The following is a 17,990-nucleotide window of genomic DNA, read 5'->3' on the forward strand; positions in this document are numbered from 1 at the left end:
CAACCTACCGAGGTATGGCTAACGATGAACCATATGAACACATCAGTGAGTTTAATGAGATATGTGCTACTAATCAGGTAAACAGTTTCACTGATGATGAGGTACGTCTGCGATTATTTCCTTATTCATTTAAAGATAAGGTAAAATGATGGTTTCTCTCTTTACCCGCCCAGAGTATTAATACTTGGGCGGTGATGAAAAAACAGTTTTTAGAGGAGTTTTATCCCATAAGTAAAACTTCAGACATGCGTACGTAAATAAAATCTTTCAAACAATTACCGTGTGAATTATTTCATGAAGCGTATGAGCGTCTGAAGGAGTTACTTAGAGCATGCCCACACCATGAGATACCCAAGTGGGAATTGGTTAAAATTTTCTATGATAGTTTGGATTCCTAAAATAGGCAATTCCTTTTAGCGGCTAGTGGTGGGGCGTTTTTAACTCGATCTAGTGATGACGAGTGGACCTTCTTTGAGCAATTAAGCAAAGGTTCAAAAACCCAAACTTCGGTTAATCGTAAACAACCTAGTACCTCCCGGGTGAATCATGTTTCCGACTCGGGTGGTTCATCTAGGAACTTAGAGCAAGAATTAGATGATTTGAAAATGCTTATATTTAACAACCCAAACCAGGGTCTTGCTTGTAATGTTTTGCAGGTTCAGGAAGTTTGTGAGATTTGTGGAGATTCTTCTTGTAACGACCCTGGTTTTTCCAACGTTATTTATTAATAATTATTATTATTAATACGCTTGATTAAACGAATGTATGTTATTACATTTACATGTTGCTTTGATTGCCCGTACTTGAACTTTAAATGCCCGAAACGTCTTTGTGACACCCGGAACTTGCACGAATAATATTTTAAGATATTATTTACATTCATGATTAATTTTATTAATCATTTTAATTAACTAAGGTGATAGATTAATTACTTGGGCTTTATTTGGTTTAACTAGAGATTTATTGAACTTGGGCTTTAATTAATGAAATGGACTCATGACTTGGGCTTCCAAGCCCACCCTACTATTATTAGTGGACCTTTAGCCCACTCTTACAAGTGTAAGTATGATACTTGAACTTAAACTAGTTGGTTACATAGAATTGGAATCTAGTTGCATGTAATCCCCATGTAATCACCCACTTTAACCACCTTTTGTAAGCCTTACCATGCATGGACCAACAAACAACTCCCTTCCCCCTCTTACCCCCCTAAACCGTCGGCTAGTATGCCCATATGGGGTGTTTTGGTTTCCATTTTTCATTCACATCTTACTTGCATTTCCCTCTCAAATTCACACACACAAAACTTGCTTCATTCTCTCTCAAATTCTCTCTTGTTCTTGTAAGTTAACTTGAAGTTTTTCTTCTTCTTTTTCCTTGTGAAAACCGAACCCAAATGATACATAGATCATCATCATCTTTTGTTGTTACTTGATTGTTTGTTGTAATTGTTACTTGTCATTGTTAAAGATCAAACTTAGTAGTTTGTATCTCATGTAATCTTGCTACTTCCATTATGTTTAAGGAAGTCAAGAACAAAGGATCTAAGTTCTTTCATAACTTATGGTTCTACTCTACTTGTTTTCAAGATTTAAAGTTTATAATCCTTATAATTGTTACTTGTGTTCTTGTTTGTTGTATGTTACTAGAATACCACCTTCATGGTTGGTTTAGGCTTATCATTCATTTTCTTTATTTCTTATTGTTAGTTGCTTACTACACATTTGAACAAGGACATGAAACCAACAAGAGCTTACACTTTGGTGCAAGTATCATGGATCCAACACTTGGTTGTGATCTTTCTTAGTGTTCATGAACTTGTTCATAAACTTACATGTAACCTTGGTCATGATTACTAGTTAATCTTGATCTTATATTTCTTGGATCTAACTTGTTAGTTCAAGAACAACACTTTAAACTCTCTAACTTGTGTTGATTTGACTTAAGAACTATAAATTTAGACTTTGAGTCTTGAATCTTCAAGACCTAACTAAGAACTATGTTCTACAAGCTAAGATCTTGCTTACTTAAGTTCAATTCAAGTTTGTAACTTATTATTGTTTTAAAAGTTCATGTGTGTGCTAGATCTAAGACTTTGACGAAACCTTGGTTCATCAAACATTATACAACCCTTAAGTGAGCTGATCTACATGTCTTAGACTCACACTTGTGTTGCTAGTGTCAAAACTTAGTTAGAATTACTTTCATTGTTCATGTGTGTGTAAATCTAGGACTTGATGTAACTTTGGTTCATCAAATTCATGTCTTAGACTTGCACTAAGGTTATGATGGACAAATCTTGGTTAAGATGATGTATACACATCCATGAGTTGTGCACTTGAAGCTAGACGCATCAAGGATGAGAACCATGATGAGCATCCAACACCAAGATCACCGGAACCCTTGAAAACCCACTGCATTCTGTCCAAAAGTTTCTGACCTACTGCTTCTGGAACAGACCAGTAGACCTGGGCTGTTCTAACCTTGATTTTTAGATAGAACTTTTTGAGTAGATAACTTTTCATATAGGACTCGTCTTAATCCGAGTTACGGTTTAGGATTTATGGCCCTCCGATCGTTACCATGTCCTTTAATGTTGTGCAGAAATTTCTGACCTACTCGCACTTAGACCGTCGCCACGGTCAAACCAAGACGAGTTTGCTTCTGTAAATTTTACCACACTTAAGGGACTCATAGACGGAGCCATGACCACTGGTCTCACCTTAATTCAGTAAGGGTAGAGGCTGTGGTGACTGACCGAAGTCAGCCTTTGTTTTAAACGACTTTCATAAACGAGTCTTACTTGTTACCTTTTGTTTAATGATGATTGATGATGACCCTTATGACCTTAATTACGTACTTGTAAACCTTTTAAGACGATTTACTGACCTAGTACTATTTGACTTAGGTTGAGGACTTCGGACCATTCACTTGCACACCTTTACCGGACCGACTTTACGACTACATTATCATTGTGAGTTATAGCATTCCCTTTTTTACTTTAACTTATTTTGGGAACTGAGAATACATGCGGATTTATGTTTTACATACTAGGCACGAGTACTTAAACTTATATATGTGTGGGTTATACAACGGCATAAACATTCCCTTTAGCTCGGTAACGTTTAATCATTGGTTTTTGAACCATGAACGCGAATCTTAGATATGGATCCATAGGGTTTGACATCCCCACTCGGGCTAGTAGCGCTAGCATTTAACGAGTGTTTAATACTTCGAGGTTATACGCACTTGCCAAGTGCACTTTAAGGGGGTACATTAAACGTTAAGTTAGTTACCGGGTGCCCACGGTTAAGCATATACTTTTACATACTTTTGAAACGCTCGTTGTAGCACTGAAATCTCGTGGCCTACTTACATTACTGTTATACTTATACTATAGCTCACCAACCTTTGTGTTGACCTTTTTAAGCATGTATTTTCTCAGGTGCTTGAAGTCGCTTCCGCTATCATACTTGTGGTGCTGTAGAACCCGCTGCCTAGAGTTGTATTCGCATGACTACTTATCTTGCATTCAAACTTTTTACTTATGAACTTATGTTATGTAACGACCATTATGGTCACGTACACTTATTTAATGCTTCTACTTAGTGAAGCATACTTTGATTTGTAAAACAATTGACGTATGTTATGACGTCACTTTTATTAATGAATGCAAACTCTGTTTTTAAAGCGCATATAGTACTTAACCTTGTAATGATCCTGTTGATGATGGTCCGTACATGATGATTTAGTACGGGGCGTCACATTTGGTATCAGAGCATTGGTTGTAGGGAATTAGGATGCATTAGTGAGTCTAAGACCGTCCCGAGTAGGATTCACTAATAGGGCTAATCTACAACTTGTTAGTTTACTTGTTTCCGCTGAACTTACTGCATGCTGCTGCTTACTGTTACTGCTATATGCCGTATGCTACTACGTGATTTCACTACTGCATGCTATTACTTGCTTTCGATTGCATGCTAGTTTCGTACGATTACTGATATTGCCATGCTACTTATTGTTATACATGATTTAAACTGTTGGCCTATTATTTGCTTGCTTTATGACATACTGACATGGAAAATTTATTTTTCCTTGTTCAGATGTCGGACGTTCCACCTACTGACATCCCGAGCGGCTCAGGCCCCGTTGTTCCACCCACTGCTGCACCTGTTGCTGCTGCTGCTGCTGCCGACATTCCGGCCCGACACCCACTGGCGACCCCGGCGCCTCTAGTTCTGGAGCTAGCTCTAGTGTGCCTATCCCGGCGTCTTCTTCCAGACCCCCGAGGCAACTGGCTCGCATTGGTGGCATGGAGATCCCCGCGGAGTTCGGGGAAGGTCCCTTCCGTAATCACTGGCGCACACCTTGCCGACGCACTGCTGACGGCCGCTTAGCCGTGATTACGCCAGGCCGACACCGACAGATGTTGGCCGCTTTCGGATATGTTGAGCCACCCGCGCCACCACCGCATGATTCAGACGACGGTTCTTCCACCGATGCTTCTTCAGACGACACCTCATCTGACGACTCCAGTGATGAGGAGGATCCCGCTGACCGACCGATTCAGGCACCTTCTACCCCGCCGAAGAAGCGGTATCGCTTCGCTGGCATAATTCCTGGTCGTACTATCACTGACGCTTATGGTCGGCGTCGTAGGATCACTGCTCGTAAACGGCTGGTGCCGTACCCCGCCGACCCACAGATATTACCGTCTCCACCCAGAGCCGGACCATCCACTTCAGCACCACCGGCTCCACCTGCACCGCCAGCACCACCTGCCCCACCATCTTCCTCGAATGAGGAAATGAGGCGGGAGATTGAGATTCTCCAGACTCGAGTTACTGAGCTCGAGGAGCAGTTGGCTCATGTTTTGGACATCTTGTACCCACCATCGCCGTAGGACTTTGTACTAGATTCTGTATTGTAATCTCTTTTGTAATTTCATATTTCACTTATGTAATGTACGAACTTATTGTAATGTATGAACTTATTATCATTAATGAATGGAATTTGTGTTGCTTACTTCTTGCGCAAGTGTTCTATTTACGTTATCATCTCATGGTTTTGTGGTACTTATATCTGCTTGCGTTATTTAATCAACATGTGTTGTGCTGTTTTCATGTTGGTTGTTATATAATGTACTATTATTATTTGCATAATGGATTTTGACTTAAGTCAAAATGTTTGTATAGAACATCATGGCCAACGGGAGGTCTACCCCTACCGCGGCACAAATTGAGGAAATGATTAACGAGCGAGTCGCTGCTGCACTAGCTGAAAGACAACCCCAAGCTCCACCACCACCGCCTGTCAATCCACCTGTCGTCCGAGATAGGTGTACTTACAAGGAATTTCAAAACTGCAAGCCACACTACTTCAATGGCACTGAGGGACCCGTCGGTCTCACCAGATGGTTCGAAAAGTTGGAATCGGTATTCAGGGTTAGCAATTGTTCTGAGGCTAACAAAACGAAATTTGCATCTTGCACGCTGTCTGATGGCGCGCTCACATGGTGGAATACCATGGCCCAAGCGAAAGGAATTGATGAGGCGTATGCTACGCCTTGGGAAGAATTTAAATGTGCTATGATCGAGGAATACTGTCCGAGAACCGAGATTCAAAAGATGGAAATCGAATTTATGCAATTGAAAACCGTAGGGAACGACCTTAACAGCTACAACCGTAGGTTTTTGGAATTGGCTCTTATGTGTCCAACCATGGTCACCCCCGAATTTAAGCGTTTGGAGAAATACTTCTCGGGACTTCCTAAGTCCATCAAGGGTAATGTTACCTCATCCAAGCCACCAAGTGTTCCCGAAGCAATGCGCATGGCGCATACTCTCTTGAATCAAATCATCCTTGACGAGCCGGAGAAGGCTAAGTTCGAAACTGTTAGTGGTGAAAAGAGGAAATGGGACAACAACCACAACAACAACAGGGGTAGGAACTATGATCAAAACCCGGCAAAACGACATGAAGGGTTCAGGCAAAACAGCAACATACACAACAACAACACCAACCCCAACAACAACAACCGCACCAATCCGAACTACAAAGGAACCTTACCACAATGCAATAGGTGCTACAAGCACCACACTGGGTATTGCAATGTTATCTGTGAGAAGTGCCAACGATCTGGACATGTTGGCAAGGATTGCAAGGTTACCACTTTGAATGTGAAGCCAAACCACAACAACAATGGGCCTAAGAAGTGTTATGAATGTGGAAAGACGGGCCATTTCAGAAACGAGTGTCCTAACAAGCGTAAGGATGGCGGACCACCACGTGCTAGAGCCTTCAATGTTAATGCAAGGGACGCTCGCGACAACCCCGACTTGGTGACAGGTATATTCAAGATCAACAATCTTTTAGCTTCTGTCCTATTTGATACTGGTGCCGATAGGAGCTATGTGTGTAGACATTTTTGTGATAAGTTAGATTGGTCGTTAGTTCCTTTGAAGGAAAGTATGCTTGTCGAGGTCGCCAATGGAAAACTTGAAAAGGTCGACCATATTAGTCGTGGAGCTATTATCAACATAGCTGGGGCAGATTTCGAAATTGATTTGATACCTATCAAACTGGGAAGTTTTGACGTGATCGTCGGTATGGATTGGTTGAGCAAGATAAAGGCCGATGTTATCTGTGGAGATAAAGCACTTCGCATACCACAAGGAGATGGCGAACCACTGGTTATCTATGGAGAGAGATGTACCTCGAAGTTGAACCTCATTAGTTGCGTGAAAGCACAAAAGATTATGAAGAAGGGACGCTTTGCTGTCCTAGCACATGTGAAAGCGGTAGAAACTGAGGTGAAGAACGTGAACGACGTTCGAATTGTGAACGAATTTTCTGATGTCTTCCCAGAGGAATTGCCTGGATTACCGCCGCAGAGAGCAGTAGAGTTTCAGATTGACTTAGTGCCGGGAGCTGCACCTGTAGCTCGCGCACCTTATAGACTCGCACCTTCCGAGATGCAAGAATTACAGAGTCAACTACAAGAGCTATTAGATCGAGGGTTTATCCAACCAAGCTTCTCGCCTTGGGGCGCACCTGTGTTGTTTGTAAAGAAGAAGGATGGATCCTTCCGTATGTGTATCGACTACCGTGAACTCAACAAATTGACTATCAAGAATCGGTATCCTCTTCCACGGATTGACGATCTTTTTGACCAACTGCAAGGATCGAGCGTTTATTCAAAGATCGATTTGCGATCCGGATATCACCAGCTGAGGGTGAAGGAAAGTGACGTGATGAAAACTGCATTCAGGACCCGTTATGGTCATTATGAGTTCCTTGTGATGCCATTCGGTTTGACAAATGCACCTGCCGTGTTCATGGATCTCATGAATCGTGTCTGCAAGCCTTACTTGGATAAGTTTGTTATCGTCTTCATAGATGATATCCTCATCTACTCTAAGAGTGAAGAAGAACATGAGCAACACCTTCGGCTAGTGCTTGAACTCTTAAGACAAGAGCAACTTTACGCCAAATTCTCCAAGTGCGAATTTTGGTTGAAGGAAGTACAGTTTTTGGGTCATGTTGTGAGCGACCAGGGTATCAAAGTTGATCCCGCCAAGATTGAAGCCATCAGCAAGTGGGAGACCCCCACTACTCCAACGCATATTCGCCAATTTCTAGGTCTCGCCGGTTATTATCGAAGGTTTATCGAAGGATTTTCTCTGATTGCGCGTCCTTTGACCGCACTGACTCACAAGGGCAAGAAGTTCATTTGGGAACCCACACACGAATCAGCATTCCAAACTTTGAAGAAGAAGTTAACCTCCGCACCTATCCTATCACTTCCTGAAGGCAGTGACGACTTTGTTGTTTATTGCGATGCATCGAAGAGTGGTTTTGGTTGTGTATTGATGCAACGATCAAAGGTTATTGCCTATGCCTCCCGCCAATTGAAGATTCACGAACGGAACTACACTACACATGATCTTGAACTTGGAGCCGTTGTCTTTGCACTCAAATTGTGGAGACATTATTTGTATGGAACTAAGAGCACTATCTTCACCGATCACAAGAGTCTCCAGCACATCTTCGATCAGAAGCAATTGAATATGAGACAGCGTCGATGGATCGAGACGCTCAACGACTACGATTGTGAACTCCGTTATCACCCTGGCAAGGCCAATGTTGTAGCTAACGCTTTAAGCCGAAAGGAGAGGACGGCACCTCTCCGTGTTAGGGCTCTGAACATCACCATCCATTCGAACCTCAACAACCAGATCAGAGTAGCCCAAGTTGAGGCTCTCAAGGAGGAGAACATATCTCACGAGCATTTGAACATACTTGTCTCTCGATTCGAGGTTAGAGAGTCTGGACTCCGATGTTATGCCGGAAGAATTTGGGTACCTTACTATGGAGATCTACGAAGCCTGATACTTGATGAAGCACACAAATCGAGATATTCGATTCACCCCGGTGCAGGTAAGATGTACCACGACCTTAAAGAACAGTATTGGTGGCCGAATCTTAAGAAGGACGTTGCGACTTATGTTGGTAAGTGTTTGACTTGCTCGAAGGTTAAAGCCGAGCATCAGAGACCTTCTGGGTTACTTCAACAGCCGGAAATCCCACAATGGAAGTGGGAAGGGATCACAATGGATTTCATTACTAAGCTGCCGAAGACGGTGGGCGGATGCGATACTATTTGGGTTATTGTTGACCGCCTCACCAAATCTGCACACTTCCTAGCGATGAAGGAAACCGATACAATGGAAAGACTTGCTCAGCTGTACATCAAAGAGGTTGTATCTCGTCATGGTGTACCTTTATCAATCATCTCCGATCGCGATCCCCGTTTTGCTTCCAGATTTTGGCGTTCTTTGCAAGAAGCCATGGGAACTCGTCTTGACATGAGTACTGCTTATCATCCTCAGACTGACGGGCAAAGTGAACGAACGATTCAGACCTTGGAGGACATGCTGCGTGCATGTGTCATTGATTTTGGAAAGGCCTGGGAAAGGCATTTGCCACTCGCCGAATTCTCGTACAACAACAGTTATCACTCAAGCATTAATGCTGCACCTTTTGAAGCATTGTATGGTCGTAAGTGCCGATCTCCTCTTTGTTGGGCCGAGCTAGGTGAAGTGCAACTCACCGGGCCCGAGATAGTCCATGAAACCTCGGAAAAGATTGCTCAGATTCAAAACAGACTCAAGGTAGCCCGTGATCGCCAAAAGAGTTATGCTGATCTTAAACGTAAAGACTTTGAATTTAATGTTGGTGATCGTGTAATGTTGAAGGTTGCACCTTGGAAGGGTGTGATCCGTTTTGGAAAACGTGGAAAGTTGAACCCACGATACATTGGTCCTTTCGAGATCTTGGAACGTGTTGGACCAGTTGCATACCGTTTGGATCTACCAGCACAATTGAGCTCAGTTCATCCTACCTTCCATGTGTCAAACTTGAAGAAGTGTCTTGCTGCACCCGAACTCATCATACCATTGGAAGAACTTACTATCGATGACAAACTCCACTTTGTGGAGGAACCTGTTGAGATTATGGATCGTGAGATCAAAACTTTGAAACGCAACAAGATTCCGATTGTACGAGTACGATGGAATGCCAAACGAGGACCTGAGTTTACTTGGGAACGAGAGGATCAAATGATGCGGAAATATCCTCATCTTTTCCCGACTCCTCCATCTACTTCAGCTTAAATTTCGGGACGAAATTTTCTTTAACAGGTGGGTAATGTAACGACCCTGGTTTTTCCAACGTTATTTATTAATAATTATTATTATTAATACGCTTGATTAAACGAATGTATGTTATTACATTTACATGTTGCTTTGATTGCCCGTACTTGAACTTTAAATGCCCGAAACGTCTTTGTGACACCCGGAACTTGCACGAATAATATTTTAAGATATTATTTACATTCATGATTAATTTTATTAATCATTTTAATTAACTAAGGTGATAGATTAATTACTTGGGCTTTATTTGGTTTAACTAGAGATTTATTGAACTTGGGCTTTAATTAATGAAATGGACTCATGACTTGGGCTTCCAAGCCCACCCTACTATTATTAGTGGACCTTTAGCCCACTGTTACAAGTGTAAGTATGATACTTGAACTTAAACTAGTTGGTTACATAGAATTGGAATCTAGTTGCATGTAATCCCCATGTAATCACCCACTTTAACCACCTTTTGTAAGCCTTACCATGCATGGACCAACAAACAACTCCCTTCCCCCTCTTACCCCCCTAAACCGTCGGCTAGTATGCCCATATGGGGTGTTTTGGTTTCCATTTTTCATTCACATCTTACTTGCATTTCCCTCTCAAATTCACACACACAAAACTTGCTTCATTCTCTCTCAAATTCTCTCTTGTTCTTGTAAGTTAACTTGAAGTTTTTCTTCTTCTTTTTCCTTGTGAAAACCGAACCCAAATGATACATAGATCATCATCATCTTTTGTTGTTACTTGATTGTTTGTTGTAATTGTTACTTGTCATTGTTAAAGATCAAACTTAGTAGTTTGTATCTCATGTAATCTTGCTACTTCCATTATGTTTAAGGAAGTCAAGAACAAAGGATCTAAGTTCTTTCATAACTTATGGTTCTACTCTACTTGTTTTCAAGATTTAAAGTTTATAATCCTTATAATTGTTACTTGTGTTCTTGTTTGTTGTATGTTACTAGAATACCACCTTCATGGTTGGTTTAGGCTTATCATTCATTTTCTTTATTTCTTATTGTTAGTTGCTTACTACACATTTGAACAAGGACATGAAACCAACAAGAGCTTACACTTTGGTGCAAGTATCATGGATCCAACACTTGGTTGTGATCTTTCTTAGTGTTCATGAACTTGTTCATAAACTTACATGTAACCTTGGTCATGATTACTAGTTAATCTTGATCTTATATTTCTTGGATCTAACTTGTTAGTTCAAGAACAACACTTTAAACTCTCTAACTTGTGTTGATTTGACTTAAGAACTATAAATCTAGACTTTGAGTCTTGAATCTTCAAGACCTAACTAAGAACTATGTTCTACAAGCTAAGATCTTGCTTACTTAAGTTCAATTCAAGTTTGTAACTTATTATTGTTTTAAAAGTTCATGTGTGTGCTAGATCTAAGACTTTGACGAAACCTTGGTTCATCAAACATTATACAACCCTTAAGTGAGCTGATCTACATGTCTTAGACTCACACTTGTGTTGCTAGTGTCAAAACTTAGTTAGAATTACTTTCATTGTTCATGTGTGTGTAAATCTAGGACTTGATGTAACTTTGGTTCATCAAATTCATGTCTTAGACTTGCACTAAGGTTATGATGGACAAATCTTGGTTAAGATGATGTATACACATCCATGAGTTGTGCACTTGAAGCTAGACGCATCAAGGATGAGAACCATGATGAGCATCCAACACCAAGATCACCGGAACCCTTGAAAACCCACTGCATTCTGTCCAAAAGTTTCTGACCTACTGCTTCTGGAACAGACCAGTAGACCTGGGCTGTTCTAACATTGATTGTTAGATAGAACTTTTCGAGTAGATAACTTTTCATATAGGACTCGTCTTAATCCGAGTTACGGTTTAGGATTTATGGCCCTCCGATCGTTACCATGTCCTTTAACGTTGTGCAGAAATTTCTGACCTACTCGCACTTAGACCGTCGCCACGGTCAAACCAAGACGAGTTTGCTTCTGTAAATTTTACCACACTTAAGGGACTCATAGACGGAGCCATGACCACTGGTCTCACCTTAATTCAGTAAGGGTAGAGGCTGTGGTGACTGACCGAAGTCAGCCTTTGTTTTAAACGACTTTCATAAACGAGTCTTACTTGTTACCTTTTGTTTAATGATGATTGATGATGACCCTTATGACCTTAATTACGTACTTGTAAACCTTTTAAGACGATTTACTGACCTAGTACTATTTGACTTAGGTTGAGGACTTCGGACCATTCACTTGCACACCTTTACCGGACCGACTTTACGACTACATTATCATTGTGAGTTATAGCATTCCCTTTTTTACTTTAACTTATTTTGGGAACTGAGAATACATGCGGATTTTATGTTTTACATACTAGGCACGAGTACTTAAACTTATATATGTGTGGGTTATACAACGGCATAAACATTCCCTTTAGCTCGGTAACGTTTAATCATTGGTTTTTGAACCATGAACGCGAATCTTAGATATGGATCCATAGGGTTTGACATCCCCACTCGGGCTAGTAGCGCTAGCATTTAACGAGTGTTTAATACTTCGAGGTTATACGCACTTGCCAAGTGCACTTTAAGGGGGTACATTAAACGTTAAGTTAGTTACCGGGTGCCCACGGTTAAGCATATACTTTTACATACTTTTGAAACGCTCGTTGTAGCACTGAAATCTTGTGGCCTACTTACATTACTGTTATACTTATACTATAGCTCACCAACCTTTGTGTTGACCTTTTTAAGCATGTATTTTCTCAGGTGCTTGAAGTCGCTTCCGCTATCATACTTGTGGTGCTGTAGAACCCGCTGCCTAGAGTTGTATTCGCATGACTACTTATCTTGCATTCAAACTTTTTACTTATGAACTTATGTTATGTAACGACCATTATGGTCACGTACACTTATTTAATGCTTCTACTTAGTGAAGCATACTTTGATTTGTAAAACAATTGACGTATGTTATGACGTCACTTTTATTAATGAATGCAAACTCTGTTTTTAAAGCGCATATAGTACTTAACCTTGTAATGATCCTGTTGATGATGGTCCGTACATGATGATTTAGTACGGGGCGTCACACTTCTCACTTTGCATACGGATGTAGAAATGGGATTCCACCGGTAAATCAACAAATAGTGGAGGAACAAGTTAATGAGGTCCAGGGACGAATATTTGATCCATACTCCAACACGTATAATCCGGGTTGGAGAAACCATCCTAATTTCAGTTGGAGCAATAACAATGCTCTAAATGCTAACCAAGGGAACCAACAAAGACCGCAAAACAACTTTCAAAACCAGGGTAACTTTCAGAACCAAGGCAACTATCAAAGAAACTATCAAAATCCTTATCCCAACAATCAAAACCAAAACCAAAACAATTACCAAAATCAAAGCCAAAATCAAAATCAAAACAGTACTCCACCCAGTCAACCATCTAGCTCGGATGCCAAGATGGATGCGTTTATCTCCGAAATGCGAAAAATAGTGGAAGTGCAAAACAAGTCAATTGGTGCATTGGCTAAGGAGATTGGCAATGTAGCGGAAAGTAAGGGAAATAGGGAGCCGGGTACAATTCTAAGCTACATAGTTCTAAATCCGAATCATAAGGATCAGGGAAAAGGGCATAGTGTTAACATGGTAGGCACCTTGAGAAGTGGAAAGAAGTATGACAATAAAGTTGGTGAAAAAGAAGTAGTGCAACAAGAGTCAAGTAAGTCTCCTATTGTTCTTGAGGAGGAAGAGGTAAGTGAAAATGATAACCATGGGAAGGGGGTGAAAAACAAGGAACCAATCTTTAATGAGATCGAGAAATTGGAGACGGAATCAAAAACCGTCCCATTTTCCAAGGCCTTAGAGTCCCCAAATCAATTCTCTTTTGGGAAAAAGGGACCACAACCAGAGGACATGTGGGAAACATTTAAAAAGGTTAAGATAAACTTACCCCTTCTCAATACTATTAGGCAAGTCCCGTCTTATGCTAAATTTTTAAAGGACCTTTGCACTCAAAAGAGGAAGCAAAGGGCTGCTTCACCCAAAAAGGTGGAGCTAACTGAGCACCTAAGTGCGGTTGTTTCGGGAACACTCCCACCTAAATTTAAGGACCCGGGCACCCCATTGATAGCGGTTACTGTAGGAAACGTGAATGTGAAAAAGGCATTATTGGACCTAGGAGCTAGCATCAATATTTTACCCTTTTGTCTAGTTGACCGATTTGAATTGGGTTTAATGAAAAGAACCAACATAATTATTCAACTAGCAGACCAATCAATCAAAACGCCTAGAGGGATATTAGAAGATGCGATAGTAAAAGTGGAGGATTTCTATTACCCTGTTGACTTTGTTGTGATGGATATTGAATTTAGGAATAGAGATGCCCAGCCCACTATAATCTTGGGGCGCCCGTTCTTGGCCACCATAAATGCCCACATTAATTGTTGAACGGGTGCCATGGACATATCATTCGGAAATCGCAAGATGGGGATTAATATCTTTAATTCTCTTCACACCCCAAATGTCCATGAATGCTATCAGGTAGATGTGATTGATGAACTAGTGGAAAAACATACTTCTCACCTAATAACTAATGACCCAGTAGAAATATTTTGCTTAGGTGATGAAGAGGATGTTGAATGTGAAGAGGTTAAGGCCATAGAGTTGGAAGTACCAAGTACGATGGATGCTAGGTTGCCACCAAGGACTCATAAATATGAGCCACTACCTAAGTCCATTGATACTAATACGAGACCTTCATTAGAATCACCACCGACCCTTAAGCTGAAACCATTACCCTCTCATTTAAAGTATGCATTCTTGGGTACTAACGACACTTTGCCAGTTATTATTACTTTAGATTTGACAGGTGTGCAGGAAAAATCTTTAATGGAGGTGCTTCATAAATAAAAGGCTGCGGTGGGATGGACTATAGCAGATTTGAAAGGGATAAGTCCCTCAGTGTGCATGCATTGTATAGTTATAGATCCGGAGGTTAAACCTGCCCGTGACACGCAACGCAGGTTGAACCCGAACATGCAGGAAGTTGTAAAGAAAGAGATTCTTAAGTGGTTAGATGCGGGGATTATTTTCCCTATTTCGGATAGTCAGTGGGTAAGACCCACTCAAACAGTGCCAAAGAAAGCTGGGATCACGGTCATGGAAACTGAGGATGGTGAAAAGATCACAACCCGTCCCGTGACGGGTTGGCAGGTATGTATTGATTACAGGAAGTTAAATGCTGCAACTTCAAAGGATCATTTTTCCTTGCCTTTTATTGATCAAATCATCGAAAAGTTTTCAGGTCAGAAATTTTATTGTTTCTTAGATGGGTATTCGGGATACAACCAAATACCTATCCACCCAAATGACCAAGAAAAAAATGACTTTTACTTGTCCTTATGGGACTTATGCTTTTAGACGAATGCCTTTTGGTCTATGTAATGCACCTGCTACTTTTCAAAGGTGTATGATGAGTATTTTTTCAGAATTAATAGGCGACTCTTTAGAAATTTTCATGGATGATTTCTCAATATTTGGCAAGTCTTTTGAATCGTGTTTAAATATGTTGGAAAAGGTTTTAAAACGGTGTACCGAGACTAACTTCATCCTTAGTTGGGAAAAGAGCCATTTTATGGTAAGGGAAGGGGTGGTTTTGGGACACATTGTGTCCGAAAGGGGATTTGAGGTAGATTGGGCAAAAGTGCAACTTATTTTCACATTACCTCCACCGACCAATGTTAAGGGGGTAAGATCGTTTTTGGGACATGCGGGTTTTTATCGTAGGTTTATCAAAGATTTTAGCGTTATTTCTAAACCATTGTGTAATTTGTTATTAAAAGACGCACCTTTTGACTTTGATGACCAATGTAAGGAGGCCTTTAATACCCTTAAGCGTAAGTTAACCGAAGCACCCATTTTGCAATCACCCGATTGGACCAAACCATTTGAGATTATGTGTGATGCTAGCGATTATGCAGCTGGGGCTGTTTTGGGTCAAAGGGTTGATAGGAAACCGGTAGTTATATACTATGCTAGTAAGACTTTTTCGGAAGCTCAAGTGAACTATACCACAACCGAGAAGGAATTACTAGCGGTAGTGTTTGCCCTAGACAAATTTAGATCATATTTGTGGGGGTCTAAGGTAGTTGTTTTCTCGGACCACAGTGCCCTAAGACACTTACTAGAGAAAAAAGAGACCAAGCCTAGATTAATTAGGTGGATCCTGTTGTTGCAAGAGTTTGATTTGGAAATAAGGGATAAAAAGGGTATAGATAATGTGGTGGCGGACCATTTGTCTAGGATACCCCCACCGCCATTTGACCCTGCTAAACCGATCCAGGAAAATTTCCCGGACGAGTGTTTGTTTAGTGTTGTGCAGGTACCTTGGTTCACGCATATTGTTAACTATTTGGTGACTAACAAAATACCAGATCATTGGAACAAGCACAAGGGGGATTACTTTTTATCGCAGGTTAAGCATTACATTTGGGAGGACCCGGTTCTTTACCGAATTGGACCCAACCAAATCATAAGAAGATGTGTGGTGGAAGATGAGCATAAGGACATTTTAGCTCATTGTCATACTTTCGCATGTGGAGGACACTACGGAATAAAGAAAACCGGGTACAAAGTACTCAACTCAGATTTCTTTTGGCCTACTATTTTCAAAGATTCATGTGAGTATGTTAAAAATTGTGCTAGGTGTCAACGGATGGGGGGAATTTATAAACGTAATGAAATGCCCATGAACCCAATTTTGATTTGTGAAATTTTTGATGTTTGGGGCATAGACTTTATGGGACCTTTTCCACCGTCCGTCGGGTTTAAGTACATATTAGTAGCCGTTGATTATGTCTCCAAATGGGTGGAGGCTGAGGCTACTCATACCAATGACCACAAAGTTGTCCTAAAGTTCGTTAAGAAAAATATTTTATGTCGTCATGGTGTACCTAAGGCCATAATTAGTGATGGGGGTTCACACTTTAAGAACTCCCATTTTGCTAAACTTTTAAGAGATTATGGGGTAAATCACCGAATTGCTACGCCTTACCATCTCCAAACAAGTGGGCAAGTGGAAGTATCTAATAGGGAATTAAAAAGGATTTTAGAAAAAACCGTAAATCCTAATCACAAAGATTGGTCTTTAAGACTAGACGATGCGCTTTGGGCTTATCGGACAGCTTATAAAACCCCTATTGGTACTTTACCTTACCGACTTGTATATGGGAAGGCATGTCACTTACCTATTGAAATTGAGCATCGTGTAGAGTGGGCCATAAAACAGGTGAACATGAACATAAATGAGGCAGGAAACGCAAGGAAGTTAGAATTGACGGCATTAGAAGATTTGAGACGTGATGCTTATGAAAGTTCGAAAATCTACAAAGAGAAAACAAAAGCATTCCATGATAAGCAAATCATAAGACGGACATTTGAGGTAGGGCAAAGTGTGTGGTTGTTTAATTCAAGTTTAAAGTTATTTGCGGGAAAGTTGAGAAGTAAGTGGAACGGGCCATATGTTGTGACTAAGGTTACTCCGCATGGGGCAATCGAAATAAAAGATCCAAAAGGCGAAGAACCGTTTTTAGTTAATGGGCAACGATTGAAAATCGCTCCGAGTTTGTCACTTGAAGATTCTAAGGTAATTGAAACGGTTCACTTTGAACCCATGCAAGGCCATCAAATGAGGACAATTAGGGTGAATGAACCGAAGGCATGAATTACTAAAGGGAGTGTTGATTCATGGCTTGATCAAAATGTTACTATTAGTCATATGCCCGCTTACATTTCTTGGGATGATGATGGGCGATTTGATGATGCGCCCGAAGATGCGGTATCCGAAGTTATTTCGGATGAGTGTTTTGAAGAGTTTCATGAGTTGCCATTGGATGAGGGTTCTATAGGAAGGCCGGTGATTCTTTATCAAGAGGAAGATCCTGGTGAGATATTATTCGAATTAAGTCTCATTGGGGTATTACCTCACTTTGTTAGCAATCACCAAGAATTCAAGGTGATTGCCGATTCGGGATCATCCATCAATATCATGTTATATGATATGTACAAATGATTATTTCATGGTGAGTGTACTTTATGTGAATTGAGAAAATCGGATGCGGAAATCACACTTGGCAACAATACCAAGTGTAGGGCATTTTCCATGCATTCCTTATGCCCATTTTCCACCTGAGAAGAATTATGACCCATGCCAGGCGCCTATATGCGCCCACCAGCCGCCTCCTTGCGGCTGGGTTCCAGTTTTTGCATTTTTTTCTTGTTTTAACCCCCGTTTT

General features: G+C 40.9%; 1 protein-coding gene and 1 pseudogene across 1 annotated transcript; one reads left to right on the top strand and one right to left on the bottom strand.

Annotated features, from left to right (window-relative positions):
* Nucleotides 1-235: 235 nt before the first annotated feature.
* Nucleotides 236-349, bottom strand: LOC139856269 (small nucleolar RNA R71; annotated as a pseudogene).
* Nucleotides 350-13,158: 12,809 nt separating this feature from the next.
* LOC139854678 (uncharacterized) lies at nt 13,159-14,145 on the top strand. Its single transcript, XM_071843969.1, has one exon. The coding sequence runs from the start codon at nt 13,159-13,161 to the stop codon at nt 14,143-14,145; it is 987 nt and encodes a 328-aa protein (XP_071700070.1).
* The last annotated feature ends 3,845 nt before the right edge of the window (nt 14,146-17,990 follow it).

This window comes from Rutidosis leptorrhynchoides, chromosome 6 (genome assembly GCF_046630445.1).
Source record: "Rutidosis leptorrhynchoides isolate AG116_Rl617_1_P2 chromosome 6, CSIRO_AGI_Rlap_v1, whole genome shotgun sequence".
Taxonomy (NCBI): domain Eukaryota; kingdom Viridiplantae; phylum Streptophyta; class Magnoliopsida; order Asterales; family Asteraceae; genus Rutidosis; species Rutidosis leptorrhynchoides.

Coding starts and splice junctions, on each gene's coding strand:
- LOC139854678 (XM_071843969.1), top strand. CDS start 13,159: ATGGATGCGTTTATCTCCGAAATGCGAAAAATAGTGGAAGTGCAAAAC.